General features: G+C 43.6%; 1 protein-coding gene across 1 annotated transcript; it reads left to right on the top strand.

Annotated features, from left to right (window-relative positions):
• The first annotated feature begins 18,170 nt into the window (after positions 1 to 18,170).
• Positions 18,171 to 20,531, top strand: LOC124794713 (nucleoside diphosphate kinase 7-like). The gene is made up of 2 exons (XM_047258298.1): positions 18,171 to 18,512; positions 18,752 to 20,531. Exons 1-2 carry the CDS (start codon positions 18,361 to 18,363, stop codon positions 19,458 to 19,460), a joined length of 861 nt encoding a protein of 286 aa, XP_047114254.1. The 5' UTR covers positions 18,171 to 18,360; the 3' UTR covers positions 19,461 to 20,531.
• Positions 20,532 to 25,445: the final 4,914 nt, after the last annotated feature.

The following is a 25,445-nucleotide window of genomic DNA, read 5'->3' as shown; positions in this document are numbered from 1 at the left end:
TCTTTGATGTAGTTCCGCAAAAAGGAGTCGCATGTGTTCAGATCCAGAGAATATGGCGGCTAATCGAGGCCCATGCCAGTGGCCTCTGGGTACCCCAGAACCGGAATGCGATCCCCAAAGTGGTCCTCCAGGACACACAACGGCCTCCTGCTTCAATAGGGCCGAGCTCCGTCTTGCATGAACCAAATATTGTAGAAATTAGGATCACTTTAGATAATGGAGATGAAATGATCTTCCAAAACCTTCACGTACCTTTCCATAGTCACCGTGCTATCAAGGAATATCGCACCGACTGGACAGTGCGCACCAGAGAGGGCGAAGAGACCTCTCGATCGCGAATTGAGGATTCTGTCCCCCAAATGAGCCAATTCTGCCTGTTGACGAACCCATCCAAATGGAAGTGAGCCCACAACAACAAGGCGCGTGCGCATGCGCATACTAATTCCCATCATGCCCCGCGGAAAACCGTTCAGAAGTTTTGACGCTTTTCTTTCATATGGTTCAATAATTGTCACCCTGTACAATTTCTGTAAGAGTTCTTGAGTCTACCATTTTCGGTAACACGCATTGCGTGTCTTTACTATTAAGAATGGTGTATGCTTACATTATGATTGGAATCTCCATTACGTTTGCAGTGATCGTCTCAATTTAGATTTATTCGAAATGGTTGTTACTGATTTCTTACGTCCTCTGCAGAATTTTCCGTATCACTCAGATTATCTTTCTCATGGTCACGAAATCGACCTTTTATTAGAGATCAAACTTTCCATACTGCGTACAGATACATAATTTTTTAAGTTTAAGGATATGAGGTAATTTTGCAACCATATGACTTATGGGACAGATACACAGAGAGATTCCTTCGCTCAAATTGTTACAACTGTTGACTGACTTCAGCGTTATCATTTCAGGGCTGTAAGAGGGATTGTTAATTCATATAAGCTATGGGCCTCACCCACTGGTGGAGGTAGTGTCAATAAGGTGAATTGCTACATGTTAGTCAGAAGGATAAGCAAATGCATTCCTTATCATTTAGAAACTGAGAAAACAAGAAAAAGCACGAAAGTTTCAACTTTCTCGAGGACAATGAACATCGTAACTGGCGGAACGTGATATTTACGAGGTCGCAGGTTGTCCGCGTATCGGAGAGTCGTCTCGCATCTGTATGTGTGTCTATAGACATGTGGTCTCTCTCCACATTGAAAGGTTCCTTCGTTTCGTTTGCGGAGCTTCCTGTACGTCTCGCGAAATTTCACCCCAGACCACTATGTGAAGTGCGCGCGGCAAATTCCCTTAATTGGCGCTTCCAAGATTTACACTGATAGGTTTGTTGGCAGTCACGGATTACTTCTCTGAAGACTTACACAATTAAAACTTTGCTTAAGATTGGTCGCCAGCTTCGCTTTGAGCCGCGAGACATTGTTACACCTATAGTTACTCGAAATCCAGTAGTTATTGAACTCTTACTATCTAATTGCTTTCAACAAGGTTCCGAGATCCGACCACCGAACTGTGAAACGTACACCACTAACAGTCAATGCAGCACCTCGTGCTGACCCCTATAAACTACAGGTGACAATCTTCGCATATCCACCACAGGATCCGGTCCAGAGTCAGTAGATCAACAGAAATGTGGAAACACCCTGCTGCAATTCTCCACTCAAAAAAGAATTTATTTGCTTCAGTTATACCCCGCAAAATCCATCACTTTCATTAAATCGTCATCTCCGGCTAGACGATATATCGACCCTCTGATATGAGGCTGTCCACGTCATATTCACTTAACTGTATCAATCGTCTAGAGAATTGCCAAATGACTATGAGGAATTCTACATTCACACACGGAAGTAAACGGTCGAATTGTAGGCTAAGCAGTTTATAACACCACCTTCATCCCGAAGGACAAAGCGCTTGCCTCCCGTCAGCTGACTCTTTCACTGTGTGAACTCTGGGTCGCGCAGTGAAACTCCGAAAACATCCAGGCCTTTCAGGCAATCAGCTTCAGGAGAAGAAAGCAGGCACTTTCTTTGGCCATTTCCTGCTCCCTCTTTTATCTTTCCTCTACAAAATGCTGCTCCTGTCTGGAATTTACAGAAGTTAATTCCCAACAGGTGTTGGAAAACACATACCATTACGAGCCAGCCTATTAAATTCTGATCAGTAACAACTGACAAGAATTGTGGGAAGACTGACCTTTCATGTCTAGACTGGGGAAATTCCCCATCTCACAGGACGGCGGAAATCGACTCTGGTGTCCGTAGCAGCCAATAGGACCGCGTAGGCCAAGGTTGATACGCTACTACATATAGTGTGTAGCTTCACGACGTAGACGGTTGGCTTATATTATGAGCAACGCCGTGATTCCGTCATTGCGACAATTATTTTCATCGCGGAATTCCGACGCTGGTTAAATTCAGGGGGTCTCTGGATGATGTATGACGTGTTGCTGCCTCTATGGTGTGCCTTTCTGGTCCCACTAGGTCTTAATAAGTACTGTAATCTCTTTACTGTTTTAATTTCTAATTCGCTGCATACGGAATGGATTACAGAAATTTTTAAAAAGAAATTATCCTGACAGGAACTGAACCACACACAGCCGTGTTCCAGCCTTTTGGTAAGCCCGGTGAATCTCTACACACTGGGTTCAGCAGTATCATAACAGTTCTTTCTGTCTTTGAGTCCGCTGCACGACGGTACTTGCCTTTTCCAAGCATATGATAATTGGAATCAGATGGTGCAGGTTTCTTGCGTGTTTAAAGTGTGTCAAGAAGTTACAGTTCTTAGAATCACACAGTTACAATTGCTGCGCACTTCTATCAACAGCACTGTACAAACTGTAATATAACTGGTACCCACCTCACTTGATACAGAGTTCAAGTATCGTTTCCGGCCATTTTTTATGCTGTCAAATTTAACTGTGCCTTTCTGACTAGCTTTCTCTAGCTTGGCTGCTGCGTGACGCTGTGGATGTTTTTTTACGTGGGTTTACTTACTCATCCAGATATAACATCACACATAGTTTTTCTACGATTGCCTTAATTTATGTTTAAAAATACTTTTCATTTTGGCAGCAAAAAAAGTTAATTGTATCGAATGTCTTACTTTGCTAGTAGCATTCAATAGCAGCGATTAACTTTCATAATGAAACCAGTAGCGATCGAACGAAAGCTTGAATTTTAAAACAGATACACAGAATATATTTTTTGTTAAGTACGCAATATGCCTCCACGTAACCGTTAATCGAATTCCTACACTCACACAGTCCACGAGGAACATGGAACTTAGTTTACACGAACTGACAATATTATTCAGTTTGGGGCAAACGTGTATGGTACCTATACATTGATCGCTTTTCAGAAAGCTACGTAGATGTTTCTCATGGGCTCTGCTGACTTGGGTATTGGTAATCTTCCTGTGTTATGTAACTACGCTGTTGGAATTTACAAAAATTTAGGTACTAAAGCAGTAGAACTATATTTTATGCTGCACTCTTTCATTATGTTAATGGTCTTTTTTGCATGAAGAGCCTTGTGTTTAGTATTTAGCATTTAGAATGCTTGCCGCAAACGAGAAAATATGTATGGTAATAGACCTTACCGTGCTCTTCTAAGAAATTTCGTATGCATTGAGAGTTCGATATACCCCTTATGGACTGAATAAGAGATTTCTTGTCGATAAAGAATGAGTAGGTTTCGTACTTAATAATCATGCTGTACTGAGTGAAGATCACAAAGCAGCTTGCAATGTGAAACAGTGGAATGGATTTCGAAACATTTGTATAATAGCAAATAAGTGTTGAGGAAAATTTTTGATCCTGTTATTGACACGAACTATTCGAATGTTTAACGAAACGAAACACACAGTGCGCAACGTAAAGAGAAAAAAATCGACATTTACTCATTCAAAGTTGTCAGGTTCGCTAATGAAAATAAAGTACGTATTACCTAATAATGCTGCATCTGTTGGGACAGTAGTAAGTGTACAAAGAATTTTAGTTTTCTAGTACCGCAGAATTTTTGCTTCTATTCTTCACTTCCAATCAAGCAACTTAACATCCTTGTAGAACATACTTTTTCCCATTGCATGCACTTGCTCTTAGACTGTGTGTGACTTGACGTGGTGTTCTGATGATACCGTTGCGTGGAACGCTACCTCTATGTTGTGTCTCTACCAGCAACAACTCACTTCTACATTTTCCAACAGCACAGTCAAGGGAAACTTAGTTGTTCAATTGTTTTTAGTGTTTATGTTGCTGTAAATATAAATTTATGCACTGTAATTTGTGAGTAGTATATCAACATACACAATTTTAGGCGCTACTCGTTCGAATTATACACTTTAAGAAAAAAGAAAAAGACGCACCACGAAGGTGTTATGCAAATTGGTCACAACGTGATATTGATACGGGTATGACGGAAAATGCAAAATTGAGAACTTCGCCGGCCGATGGATAAATGTGTGACGCTGCAGCTGGCAAGATCAGCAAACAGGGGACATGTTTCCACAATGAGATTTTCACTCTGCAGCGGAGTGTACGCTGATTTGAAACTTCCTGGCAGATTAAACTGTATGCCGGACCGAGACTCGAACTCGGGACCTTTGCCTGTCGTGGGCAAGTTCTCTACCATCTGAGCTATCCAAGTACGACTCACGCGCCGTCCTCACAGCCGTACTTCCGCCAGAAGAGCACTTGTCCGCGAAAGGCAAAGGTCCCTATTTCGAGTCTCGGTCCGGCACACAGTTTTAATCTGCCAGGAAGTTTCAAACAGGGGACATGTCGATACCAGAGCATAAAGTTTTTGTGGATACATTTCGTGTACTCAATTGGACATTAACTATGCCTCACAGACAGGCGGGTGAACAACACTCGCAAATGTCAGCATTTTAGAGGACGCGCAGTTGGACTCCAAGAAGGCGGTTGGAATAATCGCTCGATATTTGAATAACAGCGATGCCACTACTCGATGATGTTGGCAGGAATGGGTGCTCCATATCCAAAAACAGCATCAAAACCGACGCGGTCGACGTAAAGAGACGACAGAACGTGAAGAACGAGCAATCGTCAGAAAGGCACTCAGAGACCCAGATTCATCATTACCATCGGTCCTATGTGCAACTGGTGCTTACATGACGATAAGGACCATTAATAGGCGACTCACAGAAGGGGAGTTCATCTCATTCACTCTGGTGTCGACTACCATTTACCTCTGTGATGGGAAATTCTATCTGGAATGTCACTGGCAGGAATAGAATTGTCTTTAGTAATGAGTGTCTCTTTGAACCGAACCCACGTGTCTGAAGACGCCCTGCACAGCAGTGCAATGCCAGCCTGACTGCAGCCCGCCATATGACCGCGTGGTTCTGAAAAACTGGCTTGCAAGAACTTGGCTGCCATTTCTTTTCATAACATAACCCCTTTGGTTGTCATCTGCGCCAACCTTACAGCACAGTTGCTCATCGACGAAGCAGTGGTTAATCGACGATATTCCTGGACTTACGTTTCAGCAACATGATGCCCACCCTCACAAGGCGAGTGTTTCTAATACTTGCCTTCGTGCTTACCAAACTCTACCTTGGTCAGCAAAGTCACCAGATCTCTCCCCAGCGGAGAACATTTCGAGCATAATGGCCAGGTCGTCTCCAGATTTTGACGATTTAACGCGCCAATTGGATAGAATTTGACAATACACAAGCTTCCTACTTTCAATTGTTATCAAGACTTTAATAAAAATGGCAAAGGTAATGTTAACCAGAACACTGGGAGGTGTTGTGGTCTAAATAACTGTAGTGTTGGCAGAAGCGCCAACACTGTTTTTCTAGAGGAGACCGAAATGCATGCGTTTAATTACACGCTGACTGGCGTGAGGTCTGGAACAGGACAATATCTTGAGAATTGCAAATAAAGTACGTAGATGAAGTAATACTTAACTTTAATCCACAATTGTAGAACATCTCTCGTTACGGTACATGCTTCATAATATTAATTATCAATTGAATACGGCGCCTTGCTAGGTCGTAGCAAGTGTAGCTGATGGCTATGCTAACTATCGTCTCGGCAAATGAGAGCGTATTTGTCAGTGAACCATTGCTATGAACGTCGGCTGTACAACTGGGGCGAGTGCTAGTACGTCTCTCTAGACCTGCCGTGTGGTGGCGCTCGGTCTGCGATCACTGACAGTGGCGACACGCGGGTCCGACGTATACTAATGGACTGCGGCCAATTTAAAGGCTACCACCTAGCAAGTGTGGTGTCTGGCGGTGACACCACAATAACAATAGATTTATTCATTCTTAACATTACAAGCCAAAAGGAAATGGCTAATGATGGCACACTAATATTTTATTTGACAAACACTTTTAGTAATATGTGGTCTATGGTGAACAAAGAGATCAGCTGGGGATCTTCACACGACACTAAACAGAAATAATCGCTTTACCTGACTTCATACATGTGAATCCGTGGTATAGCCCACAAACTACGCTACAGTCTAGCATCTGTACTGTTCCAAAAAGAAAAATGTGGTTCCAAAGAACAGGGTGCCGCCGGACTTTTATTGGAGCCCTACTTCGTGGCAGTCATACCTTACCCTTCTGCTGCCACGATGAGTTAGGCTACTGGACTCATGGTAGGCAGCAATCTGTTATTAATGGCGAGCGCCCGAAAAAATGCAAGTATGCAGTCCCGCGATCGGCTAATTCGGAATGCAGGTACTTTCCTATGAGCCTCTGAAACCCTGGTGGATTCCAGTGTGCAGGTGGAGCCGTTTGCTGGTCTACCAAGCCAATTTGACTCCGTGCCAGGTCGGCCGGTGTGGCAGAGTAGTTCTAGGCGCTTCAGTCTGGAACCGCGCGACCGCTACGGTCGCAGGTTCGAATCCTGCCTCGGGCACAGATGTGTGTGATGTCCTTAGGTTAGTAGGTTTAAAAAGTTCTGTTCTAGGAGATTGATGACCTCAAATGTTAAGTCTCATACTGCTCAGAGCCATTTGAACCATTCTTGAACTCCGTGACACGACTATGCGTGAAGGAATATGTCAAGTGTTTAGAAAGCCGACTCAAAACAAATAAGTACACCCACACATCAATCGTTGTGTGCGTGATCCTTAAAGCAGTACCTTTTACTGGCGCAGGCTCTAAGTGGCACAAAGACACAAGTCTCGCCGTTTAGGTAAAGATCTGCAGTTCTCTACTAGTGAAGCACCAGCACAAGATTGTCCTCCCTTTCTCTCAGCTTTCCTCGCCAGCTCGGTAGCATAGCACACATACATCTTAGGCTACTCCCACTTTACCACAAGCCAATCACGAGCTGGAGCGCCGCATTCGAAACTGGGAGACTACCCCTTGCTCTGCATTCACAGATTTGACCAACCAGAAAATTTAAAGTTGATTAGAAGAAAAGGAAAAATGATCAAGCGTCACGGCCTCTTTCCCACACGTTCATGCCGTATATTTTGCTAAAAACACGACCTGAATGGGACCACAGCCATCCATAAAAAGATCGTTATCTTCCCTGTTGCATCCATTTCGAACTTTCCAAAACTGTAAACTCAATAAAAGCTTTGTGAATTCACAAATATGTTTTGTAGCAGAGACTGGACGTGTGGGCGACACTGACCTTGCTGTGTTGGCAGAAGAACCAACACCGTGTTGCTAGAGGAGGCCGAAATGCACGCTTTTAAGCTCACGCAAGCTGGCGCGAGGTTCGGTCTGACGGTACAGGCATCACAAGTTAAATATCTATTGATAATGGCGCCTTGCTAGGTCGTAGCAAATGACGTAGCTGAAGGCTATGCTAACTATCGTCTCGGCAATTGAGAGCGTATTTGTCAGTGTAGCATCGCTAGCAAAGTCGGCTGTACAACTGGGGCGAGTGCTAGGAAGTCTCTCTAGCCCTGCCGTGTGGTGGCGCTCGGTCTGCAATCACTGACAGTAGCGATACGCGGGTCCGGCGTATACCAATGGACCGCGGCCGATTTAAAGGCTACCACCCAGCAAGTGAGGTGTCTGGCGGTGACACCACAGACCTGTATCACGGAAATTCGCAGAAATACACAGTCGTCTCATTGGCTTCCTGCCTAACAAGCGCCCATCCTCTGCATTATTGCCAGTCTTCAATGCTCTGCCCGTTGCAGCGGCGCCTCCTCGGCACTAGTCAGCCTACGTGGACGCGGCCGCCGACCGACTGGCACCATCCAACGTGTCTGCACAATGAGACCTCAGAACTCGGCAGTCCGCAAATGTTTTCAACCAGGTTTCGCAGAAAAAACGCTGTCCTCGATCCTCAGCCACCATACGCTTTTACTGCAGTAGTTCAAATCGGCACCCTCTTCTTTTGAATGCAGGTAAAGCTTACCTCTATTCCTTCACTAGAGCTCACAAGCAATAGCGTTAACTACTGCCAACCATTTCATCATATGAAAGAAGTCAGACCATATCCAGGTATGGCAATCAAGTAATAAAGATCAACTTCGCTGAGAACATTAAGCGACATGACACCATATCAGAAGTGAGAGTGACCTGCAGTCTCTCAACTACTGCATCAGGAAGACGTCCAACAGCTCTATAAGGTCCAGAGGAGGACCAACACGTTGCTGACTTTCTCAAATTCTGAAGCTCTTTCCATTGAATAAATCATTCATTGTATCTGAAATCGCAATCGTTTGTTTGTCTGTACATGTACATCACATCTGCTGATTTCTGCCCATTTGGACAACTCCTTTGTTGTGCACTTTCATGTTCCTTGAAACCATGTGAGCCACAGCTAGTTGGTCATGGAACGAGTCAGTACATAATTTATAGAACACTGGTTAGACAATTTATAAACGAAAGAAGTAATAAAACGCAATACAAATAAAGAAAACATTGCAGAAAAATGTTCTCATCTAATGTGAGGAATTCCTGTATAGAAAAGAAAGAAGGTGCCTGAAGAAACCTTTTAATTTGGATTTGTTTACCTGGGGTTAAACACTTAATTCCTGTAATTCTGCTGAAAGCCTGTTTAAAATGAAACCTGCTGAACAGCGAACACCTTTCTGTACAGTACTTCAGACAGTGTTATCCTAGTGTACATCGTTCTTTTGGCTGTTCACTGAATGAATGTGGTAATTTCTTCTAGATGAGTCAATATTTTCAACAACAAACCCTGTGATACAAAATATGTACAGCAATGGCAGAGTTGTTGGATCTGTGGTCCTATATATTACCGTAGTTTTTAGTGCCTTTCTCTCAGGTTATTTCCAATGTATATCACAGCTTGCAGTTCCTTTTTTTTTATTTGTTCACCAATACGTACGGAAGTGGGAAAACTGCTGTCATCTTCCGTTTGTGCGTCATTTCTCGTCTGAGTACAGGTTCTGTTAACACACCATTATAATCACTTGCAGTAAGCCAGTTTTTGGCTTTTGCTGAATTTCTAGCGTCTGAAAACCAGAGCGGAGAACGTACTTCATGCCCTCTGTGATAGAGTATTAATAAGTAACCAAAAATATCATACGCTTATGCTGTATTTCCTATTCATACACTTTAATACGAGCGGTCGCATGAGCGTGGGCGTCCTTCTATGGTGGGTGTGCGGTTGGAGAAGGGAGGATGGCGTATAGGTTCCGCGAACACTGGCGTGTTCTCGCAAAAATGAGGCTAAGCCGCGCGTTATACTGTAGTGGTGCGAGCTGTTTGCACTGCACGAGACGACAAAGAATTTTCGTGACAGGCAGCAGTTTTTCTTTTTTGCAACACACTTTAAAGCTGCCCTGGCTTTGAAGCTAAATATAGCCTCTGAGCTAAGCGGTAATTAATAAAACTGTTTTGATTTGCGTGTGATACAGTAATTTATTAAGTTACGTTCGCAAATCACACGATATCCTAAACGTAATAATTCTTTTCAGTTTAATTTCACGTCCACTGCTTGATTCCAATCCAGTCGCTGTCGAGACCGAATTAGTACAGCGTGTCTGATAACTTTAGTGCTGACGGTACACTATCCTAAATAACGAGTAGAAAACGTTTTTCATTTCACGCTTAGTGTATACGTCATTTGGGGCCGGAGAAAGCGCAATACGAATCGTAGTGTGTACTGCACTTCGGAACAGGCCTCCCATGAGAATTCCTACTTTTATCATTGATGAATTAATGCTTCAAAACGAGTAACTTACGACCATGAGGCAACCTGATAATAGATAATTTTTTGGAAGTTCCTATGAATAGCAGAAATTAGTTTCTAGGTTCGCAGGAGAGCTTCTGTAAAGTTTGGAAGGTAGGAGACGAGGTACTGGCAGAAGTAAAGATGTGAGGACGGGGCGTGAGTCATGCTTGGGTAGCTCAGTTGGTAGAGCACTAGCCTGCGGAAGGCAAAGTTCACGAGTTCGAGTCTCGGTACGGCACACAGTTTTAATCTGCCAGGAAGTTTCAGTTTCTACATAATATTAGAAATTTACGTATGCTCTGAAAACCACAGAAGTTCTTTAATGCTATAGAACGTATCCAGTTGAGCGAAACATGACTGTACCAGTCTCGGATATGGGGTTTAATAGTTTTAGCATCAGAAACGGACGCCACAGACGTGGTTTCTTTTATTATTTTCGCAGCCCATTGAAGGCCGTATCTCTTTCGTGCACAACTTGCATTGTCTGCAATATTCTCTTAGTAACGTAATCCAAGAGGGCATTTCTGTACCAGACAAACAGTTAAAACAAAGACACAATAACAAAATAATTGGACAGCAAGGATTTTCCGTCAGGTTACGAGGTACAGAAGACTAAAATAACTTGGATATTTCCGCTTGCAGCAACATGAGGAGGTGAAGCACAGATATCTGTGGCATACTGGTGACCATGACAAAACATGGTAACGTCAGTCGAAGCACTACAGTATGAAGGGAAAAAAAGAGAGGATGATTAGGCGTTAAAGTACTGCAGAAAACTAAACCGTCAGAGAACGTCTACAAACTCCCGGTGTTCGGTTGTTGTATGCCAAAAAACGTGTGGACATCAACAAAGAGAGGATCATTCTTCCATTCAATAGTGAGTGACGGGGATATACACAATAGTGGCTCCCTTTTGTCCGACGAATTTAGCTGCCATATAAGAACACTATATCACTGCCTCTCATCACTACCCAATCATATGGGAGGATTATGTTCGAACATGTATAAAACTCACACCTTAATTTCTGCAACCGTGGGAGGACAGCCTCAAGTTATTTGTACTCACATAAAGAGAAATCCTTTCTGTAGTAATTTTCCGTTTTCTCATGTAGATCCTAATAAAAAATTAAATAATAACTAAAAAAGATTAACTATTCCACTGTCAGTTATACATTCATCTGCCGATTTATCAAACATGACAAAAAAACATTCTGAATCAATGCAACTATGATATGACACTACATATCTCAACAATCCAACACAAAATAAGCAATACGGTAGCGACAACGATCAAAACAAAAATAAACATCACACTAAATGATAAAAAACCAAAATAGAAAACGAATGTTGCAATAATTAGTGTTCATTAATTTGTTCAGTGTATCAATAATAGCCTCCCCATGAACCATGGACCTTGCTGTTGGTGGGGAGGCTTGCGTGTCTCAGCGATACAGATAGCCGTACCGTAAGAGCAACCACAACGGGGGGATATGTGTTGAGAGGCCACACAAATGTGTGGTTCCTGAAGAGGGGCAGCAGCCTTTTCAGTAGTTGCAGGGGCAACAGTCTGGATGATTGACTGACCTGGCGTTGCAACACTACCCAAAACGGCCTTGCTGTGCTGGCACTGCGAACGGCTGAAAGCAAGAGGAAACTACAGCCGTAATTTTTCCCGAGGTCATGCAGCTTTACTGTGAGGTTAAATGACGACGGCGTCCTCTTGGGTAAAATATTCCGGAGGTAAAATAGTCCCCCATTCGGATCTCCGGGCGGCGACTACTCCGGAGGACGTCGTTATCAGGAGACAGAAAGCTGGCGTTCTACGGATCAGAGCGTGGAATGTCAGATCCCTTAATCGGGCAGGTAGGTTAGAAAATTTAAAAAGGGAAATGGATAGATTAAAGTTAGATACAGTGGGAGTTACTGAAGTTCGATGGCAGGAGAAACAAGACTTCTGGGCAGGTGACTACAGGATTGTAAATGCAAAATCAAATTGGGTAATGCAGGAGTAGGTTTAATAATGACTAAAAAATAGGAGTGCGGGTGAGCTACAACAAACAGCGTAGTGAACGCATTATTGTGGCCAAGGAAGACACGAATTCCACCCCCCACCACAGTAGTACAAGTTTATATGCCAACTAGCTCAAACAGTGACGAAGAGATTCATGAAATGTATGATGAGATAAAAGAAGCTATTCAGATAGTGAAGGGAGATGAAAATTTAATAGTCATGGGTGACTGGAATTCGACAGTAGGAAAAGGAAGACAAGGAAACGTAGTAGTTGAATATGGAACGGGGGTAAGGAATGAAAGCGGAAGCCGCCTGGTAGAATTTTGCACAGAGCAGAACTTAATCACAGTTAACACTTGAGGGTTGTATACATGGAAGAGGCCTGGAGATACTGGAAGGTTTCAGATAGATTATGTAATGGTAAGACAGAGATTTAGGAACCAGGTTTTAAACTGTAAGACATTTCCAGGGGCAGATGTGGACTCTGACCACAATCTGATGGTCATAAGCTGTAGATCAAAACTGAAGAAACTGCGAAAAGGTGGGAATTTAAGGAGATGGGACCTGGATAAACTGAAAGAACTGGAGATGGTAGAGAGTTTCAGAGAGAGCATTAGAGAACGATTGACAAGAATGGGGGAAATAAATACAGTAGATTAAGAATGGCTAGCTTTGAGACATGAAATAGTGAAGGCAACAGAGGTTCAAGTAGGTAAAAAGACGGGGGCTAGTAGAAATCCTTGGTTAATAGACGAAATGTTGAATTTAATTGATGAAAGGAGAAAGTACAAGAATGTGGTAAATGAATGAGGCAAAAAGGAACACAAATGTCCCAAAAATGAGATCGACAGGAAGTGCAAAATGGCTAAGCAGGGATGGGTAGAGGACAAATGTAAGTATCACTAGGGGTAAGATAGATACTGCCTACAGGAAAGTTAAAGAGACCTTTGGAGAAAAGAGAACCATTTTTATGAATATCAAGAGCTCAGATGGAAACCCAGTTCCAAGCAAAGAAGGGAAAGTAGAAACGTGGAAGTAGTATATAAGGGGGCTATACAAGGACGATGTACTTGAGGACAGTATTATGGAAATGGAAGAGCATGTAGATTAAGGTGAAATGGGAGACATGATATTGAGTGAAGAGTTTGACAAACCACTGAAAGATCTAAGTGGAAACAAGGCCCCAGGAGTAGACAACATTCCAGCTTGGGAGAGCCAGCCCTGACAAAATTCTACCATCTGGTGAGCAAGATGTATGATACAGGCGAAATACCCTCAGACTTCAAGAAGAATATGGTAATTCCAATCGCAAAGAAAGCAGATGTTGACAGACGTGAAAATTACTGAACTATCAGTCTGATAAGTCATGGCTGCAAAATACTAACACAAATTCTTTACAAACGAATGGAAAAACTTGTAGAAGCCGACATCGGGAAGATCAGTTGGAACACGTGAGGCAATACTGACCCTACGACTTATGTTAGAAGATAGATTAAGGAAAGGCAAACCTACGTTTCTTGCATTTGTAGGCTTATAGAAACCTCTTGACAGTGTTGACTGGAATACATTTTTCAAATTCTGAAGGTGGCAGGGGGAAACCAGTTGGCAGTTATAAGAGTCGAGGATTATTAAAGGGAAGGGGTGGTTGGGAAGGGAGTGAGAGAGGGTTGTAGCCTATCCTCGCTGTTATTCAATCTACACTCCTGGAAATTGAAATAAGAACACCGTGAATTCATTGTCCCAGGAAGGGGACACTTTATTGACACATTCCTGGGGTCAGATACATCACATGATCACACTGACAGAACCACAGGCACATAGACACAGGCAACAGAGCATGCACAATGTCGGCACTAGTACAGTGTATATCCACCTTTCGCAGCAATGCAGGCTGCTATTCTCCCATGGAGACGATCGTAGAGATGCTGGATGTAGTCCTGTGGAACGGTTTGCCATGCCATTTCCACCTGGCGCCTCAGTTGGACCAGCGTTCGTGCTGGACGTGCAGACCGCGTGAGACGACGCTTCATCCAGCCAAACATGCTCAATGGGGGACAGATCCGGAGATCTTGCTGGCCAGGGTAGTTGACTTACACCTTCTAGAGCACGTTGGGTGGCACAGGATACATGCGGACGTGCATTGTCCTGTTGGAACAGCAAGTTCCCTTTCCGGTCTAGGAATGGTAGAACGATGGGTTCGATGACGGTTTGGATGTACCGTGCACTATTCAGTGTCCCCTCGACGATCACCAGTGGTGTACGGCCAGTGTAGGAGATCGCTCCCCACACCATGATGCCGGGTGTTGGCCCTGTGTGCCTCGGTCGTATGCAGTCCTGATTGTGGCGCTCACCTGCACGGCGCCAAACACGCATACGACCATCATTGGCACCAAGGCAGAAGCGACTCTCATCGCTGAAGACGACACGTCTCCATTCGTCCCTCCATTCACGCCTGTCGCGACACCACTGGAGGCGGGCTGCACGATGTTGGGGCGTGAGCGGAAGACGGCCTAACGGTGTGCGGGACCGTAGCCCAGCTTCATGGAGAAGGTTGCGAATGGTCCTCGCCGATACCCCAGGAGCAACAGTGTCCCTAATTTGCTGGGAAGTGGCGGTGCGGTCCCCTACGTCACTGCGTAGGATCCCACGGTCTTGGCGTGCATCCGTGCGTCGCTGCGGTCCGGTCCCAGGTCGACGGGCACGTGCACCTTCCGCCGACCACTAGCGACAACATCGATGTACTGTGGAGACCTCACGCCCCACGTGTTGAGCAATTCGGCGGTACGTCCACCCGGCCTCCCGCATGCCCACTATACGCCCTCGCTCAAAGTCCGTAAACTGCACATACGGTTCACGTCCACGCTGTCGCGGCATGCTACCAGTGTTAAAGACTGCGATGGGGCTCCGTATGCCACGGCAAACTGGCTGACACTGACGGCGGCGGTGCACAAATGCTGCGCAGCTAGCGCCATTCGACGGCCAACACCGCGGTTCCTGGTGTGTCCGCTGTGCCATGCGTGTGATCATTGCTTGTACAGCCCTCTCGCAGTGTCCGGAGCAAGTATGGTGGGTCTGACACACCGGTGTCAATGTGTTCTTTTTTCCATTTCCAGGGGTGTATGTGTTGAGCAAGCAGGAAAGGAAACAAATGAAAAATTCAGAGTAGGGATTAAAATACATGGAGAAGAAAAAAAAACTTTGAGGTTTGCCGATGACATTGTAATTCTGTCAGAGATATAAAGGACCTGGAAGAGCAGTTGAATGGAATGGACAGTGTCTTGAAAGGAGGATATAAGATGAACGTCAACGAAAGCAAAACGAGGATAATGGAATCTAGTAGAATTAAGATGGGAGATGCTGAGGGGATTAGATTACGAAATGAGACACTTATAGTAGTAAATGAGTTTTGCTATTTGGGAGCAAAATAACTGATGATGGTCGAAGTAGAGAGGATATAAAATGTAGACTTGCAATCCCAAGGAATACGTTTCTTTGATAGAGAAGTTTGTTAACATCGAGTACAGATTTAAATGCCAGGAAGTCGTTTCTGAAGGTATTTGTGTGGATTGTGGCCATGTATCGAAGTGAAACATGAACGATAAATAGTTTAGACGAGAAGAGAATAGAAGCTTTTGAAATGTGGTGCTACAGACGATTGCTGAAGATTAGATGGGTAGACCACATAACTAATGAGGAAGTGTTGAATAGAATGGGGGAGAAGAGAAATTTGTGGCACAAATTGACTAGAAGAAGGGAACGGAATCAAGGGATCACCAATTTAGAATTGGAAGGCAGCGTGGAAGGTAAAAATCGTAAAGGGAGAGCAAGAACTGAATACACTAAGCAGACTGAGAAGGATGTAGATTGCAGTAGATACTGGGAGATGAAGAAGCTTGCACAGCTACTGCTACGTTTATTCTTAACCCTCGTAAGTTACTGTTATAGCCACTAGGTGGTATATGATGTTCTAACTGCAGTTACAGTTCAGACACAGTTGCTAGACATGTACATCCCTATGAACATTCCCGTCCCGGTAACTCCACACCCCGTCTGAGTGAGACACACACCGTGGGCAACAGTGGCACACCCCATCATCTGGGTTTTGGCGAACTGGTACCATGCCGAAATGTTCCGCGATGTTTTTTCGTGCTTCAGGTGTACACTGGTGGTGTTCATTCGGCCGCGCTAGGAACTGTGCCCCTTGATGTGACGACAGCAGATGGACGCGTTTGGGGCTGTAATTTCCATCTTCTGTCGGAAGGCTTGCTTGATGCGATCACCCACTGTGCGAGCCTCTTCATACATGCATATTTAGTTCAACCTGCGTCCACCTGAACCTGATTGCTACACGAATGCTTTCAGAAAATTATTTGAGACACTCTCAGATGACACAAACCCAGAATCTCTGCTGCTCGAATAGAACAACTCGTGTAATACTTTTCGTGGCTCGTTTCTTAATCTCGATTAACAAGGTAGGGTGGAATGAAAGCGATCATGGCCTTTCTACAAGAACTGTCCTGTCATTCGACGCGAGTGTGTCGCGTTATACAATGGAATGGAGTCCGCAAGATTGTCACAGTAAGTTATAAGAGAGCTTCTCAGCCAGTGGGTCTTCCCCTTTGGTCCCAATTGTGTTGTCTGTTCAGGTACTGTTCTGTAACTTTCATTTATCGCTGAGAGCGACGACGTAGACTTCTCCATATTGGTCTCGTGGTAACTATCCGTTAGAGGTATCTTGTCTTTGATTGTCAGATGCAGGTTTAAATCGTGTTATCGCGATTGTTCCGGATTTTTTATATGTTAAATTAATTGTACCCTCTTACTTAAAATTCATACACAGGCGACATTCATTCTTGCTCAGGTTAGTACTTCCTTTGTTTCTTCCTTTGCCCTTACTTTCATCCGATCTAGTACAGGGTACACGTTCTAAGGAAGATGCAATTTGTATTTCATCCTTGTGCCATGATGTTAGTCCTCAGGTAATCTAAGGGACAAAAATCATGAGCGCCATCTGTCAGTGATTCCTGTACACTTTATTCTGTGTGTTGTCGAATTTTAACTGTTAGTGGATAGTTTCCCGTGATGTGCGATGTGGGAAGCAGCCCAGTATTTTCCTAAACGAACATGGGAAACAGCCTAAAAATCACACTCAGGCTGGCTGCTGTTCGGGTTAGTTTCTTCCTTGTCTTGTAAGTTAGCATGCTGCGCATTGCGTTGTACTAGCAGGTCAGATACGTTACTAATATCAATGTTTAATACTTGGCTTTCGACAAGCAAGTGGTGATACTGTATGTACTATTACAGCTAACATAGCACCACGTACCATTACAATAACTATTTCTACTATTAATGAAGGTTAAATCACTACTATTGCGAGGATGAGACAGAGTGCGGTCGACTATCACGTGGTCTTCAGCCCCCGATCGCGAACTTTCCTTTTTCTCCGTCATATTCCTGAAGTGACGAGGCGAAATATTATGATTGCTGCCCACCGCGAAGCTGATGCCGTTAGAGTGACGTGTAAAGAAAGTGTATAATCGGAGAGGAGAAGAATGGCAACTGGTTCTGGTGATGATGCGGAAGACACGTGGGAAAAGCCACTGACATACGCAACTTTGGCTCGTCGGCTGCTGACACGCTGTTTTCGTATGTGGAAAGTGGTAGAAGGACGGCGAAAACGGGAGCAGGTGGCAAAATGTTCAACGCCGGTGTCTTATCATAGAACGTGGGGGTCGGAAGCCTGCTCGCTCGTAAAGCAGGATATGCAGCTGTGTGTGGCACATCTGGTGACACAGTACAAGATGGTGCAGGCACAAGGTTTTTCGCGAAAGATCGTTCAGCGCTCATTTTGAACAGAAAACTACTTCATTATGTCCCCGAACCGACCCAAGGCCGTTGTCAGTCACGACTGCTGTTGACACGGCATCATTGAAAATGGACCGTAGGTCAACGGACATGTGACGCCTTATCGGATGAATCGTCCGCCCCGGTAGCTGAGTGGTCAAAATAAACGTAGTGGCGGTGAAGAGAAGTGTTGGTTTGTGATAGTGGTGTAAATAAGTTTCTTTCAATAAAGTGAATATGACAGGTGATGATGGAGTTCGATACTCATTCATTGCAGAGTGGTTTGACAATGAATCGCAGACACTAAGAAAATTTTATTTAATGTACTTCACAGCTGATGATACTGTAGAGCTGGACTTTTGGAATGCTGAAGCCTGATGTGGCTGATAAATATGGTGAAATACTGAAAATGATTTATGCAAATGACTTTAAAATAACAAAATTGAAGATGGCACGCCTTACAAAGGAACAAGCACAGGAGTTTTATAAAGAACATGAGGGAAAACCATTTCTGCCGAGATGGGGCAACTTCTGCATTACAACATTTTCAATATGGGGACGGGCATTATCGTGAGGCAGCAGCATCCCCTATTAAAGATTTCTTAGGCTTCCAGCCTTGATTGCCTGCCATAATTTCTCCAAGACTGCACAGTACCGATCCCCAGTGATGAAGACACAAGGTACCTTGAAATCAACAAGCAGTCAGGAGATCAACCAGCAGCTTCTGTCAGATCCCTCTTTACTTGCCTTTATAGATTCTTAGTTGAGTTTATGACATCAGGACCTGTACTAGCAATGGAACTAGTTGCGGAAAATGGTATAGCCAAATGGCGCGAAACTATTGGACCAACAGATTCTGAGGTTGCCCGTACAAGTGCCCCAGAGAGTGTGAGAGCAAAGTACGGCAAAGACAAATCATACAATGCTGTTCATGGATCTGATTCAGTAGAAGCTGCTGAAAGGGAGCTTTCCATCTTCTTCCCTGCGTCCAGTCGTGATCTTGATGGAAAGATGACTCCAAAGACGACAGCAACATTCAAGAATTGTACATGCTGTGTAATAAAGCCTCATGCAGTTCAGGAAGGTTTACTGGGTGATATCATATATGAAATTCAAAAAAGTGGTTTCAGAATTACAGGAATGCAAATGTTTTATATGGACTATCCAAATGCTGAAGAATTTTATGAAGTATACAAAGGAGTTGTCCCTGAATGCACGGCAATGGTTAGTCAACTTGTTAGTGGACCATGTGTAGCTCTTGAAATTGTTAGTGATACTCCTGACACACCTAGCAAATTTCGAGCTCTTGTTGGGCCACCTGAACCTGACAGGGCAAGAGAACTTCGTCCAAATACTTTACGTGCAAAATTTGGTAAAACAAAGGTTTTAAACGCAATCCACTGTTCTGATTTACCAGAAGATGGTTTGTTAGAGGTTGAATATTTCTTCAAGATTCTGTCATGAATGTGTGCTAGTAATTCATTTTTCAAACTTCCTTAGAAAAGTAAATAAATGGACAAAATTTTGAAAAAAATTCATTGTGGGATGTTCACTGTGTTGAACTGAAACAATTTTGTGGAATAACTAATGATTTAAATCTGCTTGCCTGAATGTATAAAAAATTCTGCTCTTGCAAGTGAGAGAGATATCTATTTTGCAGTGCTTCCAAAAGTTGGAAAATAATTTTTCCATAAAGTGATGATAAATTAATGAATATGACATCTGTTATTTTAGATGGTTGATGTGTGAAGAACAAAAAGTCTTCAACATTGAAGTATTTGTGAAACCATTCCAGTTATTTTATAGTTAGGATTATTTTATAGTGAATCACATTCTCTCAGGTATTACCGTGTTTATGTGGTTTATGTGTATATGCCATGCCGTAACAGAATACGCACAGCTTTATTTTGGATATTTGTTTAAAAAAGTAAAGGAGAAGATGAACAGGAAAGACACATGCAGTTATAAATTTAACACACACAACATATGGTACTAACATGTCACTGTGTGTAGTTTTTGTAAGAGGTGTAGCAGAGTGGTATTTGAATATTTCTTCAAGGTTCTGTCATGAATGTATGCCAGTGACCCACCTTTCGAACTTCTTCAAAAAGTAAGACCACTAAATTAATTTGGAGGTAATTGAAATCCACTGATGTAGCACTCCAGCTCAAAAATGTTTCACCCTTAGTCCTCTGCTTCCAATGTGGAATTATCAGCTTACGCTACTGTGACTATGCATGTCTCATAACTGTTTGCTTATCACCATCTCAGTCAAGTACTTATTAACTATTTGATGCTGTTTTGTACACAGATATTGTTACAAACACTTCTATTTAAAGCAACTAAATGAATGATTAATGAAATTTGTGCACATTACACACACATTAAATATGATTTGGAGTTTCTAGGTTTTACATTAAAAGTATTTTAGATTAAATTTCTAGTCAGATTTAGTCTTATATTATTTTCATTTTACGTATTCAGCTGTGCTGTAATCAATCTGTAATTGTAATTTCAAATTGTAATACTCTTATTAGCACAACAAATGTTTTATACAGGCAGAAAAATTATATTTGGTTTATCTTTTAGCGGAAGCTAAATATATTTTCTCCAAGAAAAAAAAAAAAAAAAAAAAAAAAAAAAAAGTGGTCAGCGTGGCAGACTGTCAATCCTAAGGGCCCGGGTTCGATTCCCAGCTGGGTCGGAAATTTTCTCCGCTCAGGGACTGGGTGTTGTGTTGTCCTAATCATCATCATTTCATCCCCATCGACGCGCAGGTCGCCGAAGTGGCGTCAAATCGAAAGACCTGCACCAGGCGAACGGTCTACCCGACGGGAGGCCCTAGCCACACGACATTTCCATTTCCATCGGATGAATCACATTTTATGTCATCATCAAGGCGACCGGCTGCTCGAAACACGCATCACGCCACGCAGACTGACTGATGGGTTGGTGTTATTGTCGGGAATATTGAGCTAGCCTTCAGCGCGGCTGTGATCGAAGCCACCATGGCAGCTGTGCACTACGTGAACTTTGTTGTGGATCACCAGCATCACGTCGTGCTTGATGTCATACCCGATGACGATGCCATCCAGCAGAATAACTGTTCAAGGACAATATTGTACTTCAGTGGTTTTAATAGGATGACTGAATTCATATTGATACCTTGGTCATCAAATTCGCACGATCTGAAGTAGATGGAGTACTCCAGAACGCGCCCCTGGTTCGTGAATTAGCGTACTCGTGTGATCTGTAAGTGGACGTTCGGTGTAAGAAATCGGAGGAAACGTGAAAAGGACTTGTCAACTTCATACCCCCCTCTCCCCCTTAATAGTTGCTGTACTGCATTACAAATGTGGACCAACACGCTATTAGCAAGTAGCCATAATATATCAGTTGATCAGTTTACATCTGTCACTACAGATGCACTGGGAAAAAAAATTTCATCTATTTGTCACTATTGTACTAATTCAGATACCATACAAACAATACTGTCAGCGTCCGTGTCCGTGCCTGAGTGCTCGATGTGGCAAACTTCCAAGTGGGGCACCTGGGTTCGATTCCCGGTACTATCGGGGCTTTATCCTCGGCGGAAGGACTGGAATGGGGTGCACTCAACCTCATGGTGGAAAATGAGGAGCTATCTCACTGAGAGGTAGCAGCTCCGACATCGGAACGTCGGTAACAGCCAGGAATGGTGTGTGCTGACCTCATGACCCTCCATACCTCATCCAATGATGAATGACAGGATGACACGGCAGTCGGTCGACTACCGCGTGGGCTTCAAGGCCCGATCGCGGAGTTCCCTTTCCTTTCTTGTTTAGAAACGGTGTTAACAGCAGCCTTTCGCCGCCGTAGTCCTGAAGTGCAGCATCGCATCCCAGCCCTGACTACCGAAGTGGGGTCCCACTTTATTCGGACGTGTCTGTATCGTCCCCAAGGCTACCGGCGGCGGAAGGACAGGTCCGTCTCTCCGGCGAGCGCTTCCTGCCAGAGCCAGTATCCGGGTCAAGGAGGGAAGAGCGGGAAAAAATCGATGCGGCTAACAAGGCGGCGGTAATGCCCTGGCCTGCCCTGCTCCAGCTTTCCCCTGCCCTGCCTCTGGTCTGCTCGCCGCTGCGCCCCGGTTTTGGAAGCTCGCCATAAATGCAAACAGCCGAGGCGTCCAGGCTCTACCCTGACCGAACCAGGCGCGCTGCGCAGCCGCTGGCCTCGTCGCCCGACCTCTGCGGCCGCACATGCACAGCCGCGGCCGTCGCTGTCCACAAAGACACTGGCTTTGTCCAAGTAGAGAGATGGTACGTGCGTGCGTCTGTCGTTATCTTATACTCAATAGATCGTTCTTCACAATGACCAACACAAGAATTTCCTGTTATTATTGATAAATGCGCAAGCTGCTTACGAATAGCAACTCGAAGATGCCCACATTATCACACATTGACTGCAATCCACATTCGTCTGTGCAGAACTGGCACATTAACAGCGGCCAGGCAAGCGTACCATAAATAGTATGTTCACCCACCTTCGATAAAAACGTGCTGTCACTCTTTGAGAACAGGCTCGAGACAGGTATGTCTGCAGTTTCTGAGGAGTTCGATGTTCGCTGTAGTATCGAATGTGTTGCGTGAAGGGCTACTTCATCTTTTTCGTCCTACCGTAATAGAGGCCCCCAGACTAGATCATTATCAAAACGGTTCAAATGGCTCTGAGCACTATGGGACTTAACATCTGATGTCATCATTCCGCTAGAACGTAGAACTATTTAAACCTAACTAACCTAAGGACATCACGCACATACATGCCCGAGGCAGGACTCGAACGTGCGACCGTAGCGGTCGAGTGCTTCTGCCATACTGAAGTCTTGTGTCTGATACATTTGTGCTTTGCTTTTTTTTGTATTTTATCCTTTTTTAAGGAAATTGCGTTTTCTTGAGCTATATGATATTTCTGTATTGTTATCTTTATTTTTAGTACAATGTGCCTTTGTTTGGCATTACATATCAACAGTCTTCGAATAAAACCTTAATTCACCATCGACATTTTCAATCTTATTACAATTACTGTTTATTTTTAAGTAACAGGATAACTATGTAGAACAAAAATATTTCGTAGGTTGTGCAGCTCTTTATGTATCCTCACTCAGTTTCTAGAGGGTTCACGATTTCCGGTTTGCCGGCCGGTGTGGCCGAGCGGTTCTAGGCGCGTCAGTCTGGAACCGCGCGACCGCTACGGTCGCAGGTTCGAATCCTGCCTCGGGCATGGATGTGTGTGATATCATTAGGTTAGTTAGGTTTAAGTAGTTCTAAGTTCTAGTGGACTGATGACCTCAGATGTTAAGTCCCATAGTACTCAGAACCATTTGAACCATTTCCGGTTCCTGGGAGAATCTAATAAGACACTGACGCATACGTAAAGAAAGCAGCTGTCATGAAGTAATGCCCGATAGTTATGTGACACACCTAACGTACAGGTACTGCTGGTACAGTCTTAACTGACCAGAGCTACTAGGAAAACTACCGTAGTGTACTCTTACTTATGATAAGCCTACCTTACTTTTACAACTCTGGTTTGGAGTCATCAACGTGGCACTAGTTTCACACTGGTTAACTTCTGCGTAAATAAAAAAACACTTTCAGGATGACAACTTTTTATTAGCGATTGTCGGTTTCAATCTGTGCTGCAGGTCATCTTCATCTGTGAAAGACAGACACAAAGATGATATGCAGAGCACATTGAAACCGATAGTCAGCGATAAAAACGTTGTCGTCCTGAAACTACATGTTTATTTACTGTAACAAAAGAGGTCATAGTTCCTAGGACATATCGTCAATTATGACCGTGTATTTAGTAGTACAATTTGTGAGCCCCACACTGAGATTTAGGTTTATGTAGTGATCATGATTTGTTAAACGCCACATTTCACAGGCATTTACATTTGGCACTACTTTGTTACCCACGCTCTGTGAAGATTATTGTGTGGTAACGGATTTACTACACTATACAGCTCGAGAAGTTGATCTACATTAATAACAGCTATCAGTTAGAAACATTACGCTTCAGAGCAGCATTTACAATCAGTCACAGGTCAATCGATAAGGTGTGCCTACTGGAGGAAAGTGATCAAAATTTATTGCAACTGGTTTTATTTTCAGAAAGTTTGTCTCGTTCGGACTACGGCTAAACTGAGTGGAACTGTACTTAAGTTTCTTACTAATTAGTTCTAAAACCATTAAAATCATTCTGTCACCCATTAACGTTAGAAGAGAGGACAATATACGCCAATTGTATCAACAATTACTTCTAGGTAACTTCCCCAGATATTAGTCATGACTTTGAGATAAGCGAAACACTGGCCTGAGAGGCTTTTGCAGTTGTGCAGTGCTGCATTTCATTACCGGAGGCCTCTGGCCAGCCTGCTGTGTGGAGCTTGAGGTGGCGGGCAGTAACTGTTGCATGTCGGCAGACTAGCAGAACACGTTGAGGCACTAGGAGCGATAACTCAACATTTCCGTCACAAAACTCGTGGGCGACACTCCAGCAGAGGTTGAAGAAACCTGCACCACGCCCTGAAACCAATTGTTTCCCATGTGGAGTGTATAAAAACCAGCTCTTTCCCTTACCGTACTGTAAAATACGCCTATCTGATTGGCCGACTTGACTCGCCAAGCAAATTTTCGTTCCTCTTGCGTAACACCTTCTTTTCCTATGTTTAAAGAAACACGTCTTTGCCGAAAAGTGATCACCATAGAAGCATTCTTGAATAATGGGTAGTGCGACAATGCCCACCCAGAATATACAACTCCCACGCTCTATGGAGTCATCTTTTGATGTTCTCCGGTTAATGCTCCCTCCATCATCGCACTAGACGATAAAATGATTAAATAAAATAATACATTGACTTTGAGTTTCGCATACTCATTATCTTTATTCATGCTGTACCAACTTATAAGTTTTACGATGGATATGTTAAAAAGATAAGTTTCCTTCAGTATAGGTGGTTCATAAAGTAATTATAAAATCCATAAGCCTATTATCTCTTCTAGATAACGACCCTAAAATACCGAAGCACACAAATGAACTACCACTTAACTTGACCCATAAAAATTGCATTGTTTCTTCGTTACGTATCTTATGGACGTCTTAGAGATAACAATGCAAAAATTCCAATTAGTTTTCCTCATAATTATGAAAACAGGTTGATTATACTAACAGAGACGAGTCAGCTCTAGCGATGTTATCAGGTACTAAGCCTCGATGCAGTCTAGTCTAAATACTTCCAATCTTTCAACACAGAAACTATTTTACAATTTGCATGAGTCACAGGTGACATACATTTAGAGGAATCACACCTGTTACGTCCAACCCAGCCATCACCCACCCAACCATATATGGAGATGCTTTTGTAAAAGTAACAGTACTTTCACCTATTCTTCATTCAGTACAATTATG

This window comes from Schistocerca piceifrons, chromosome 1 (genome assembly GCF_021461385.2).
Source record: "Schistocerca piceifrons isolate TAMUIC-IGC-003096 chromosome 1, iqSchPice1.1, whole genome shotgun sequence".
Classification (NCBI taxonomy): Eukaryota; Metazoa; Arthropoda; class Insecta; order Orthoptera; family Acrididae; genus Schistocerca; species Schistocerca piceifrons.
Note: the sequence above shows the minus strand (reverse complement) of the source record. Positions and strands in the feature narration are given on the sequence as shown.

Excerpts from the sequence above, each read along its gene's own strand:
- LOC124794713 (XM_047258298.1), top strand. The coding sequence starts at position 18,361 with ATGCTGAAGCCTGATGTGGCTGATAAATATGGTGAAATACTGAAAATG. Across the intron at positions 18,513-18,751 it reads GAGGGAAAACCATTTCTGCC|ATTCTTAGTTGAGTTTATGA; the intron begins GAGATGGGGCAA and ends TTGCCTTTATAG.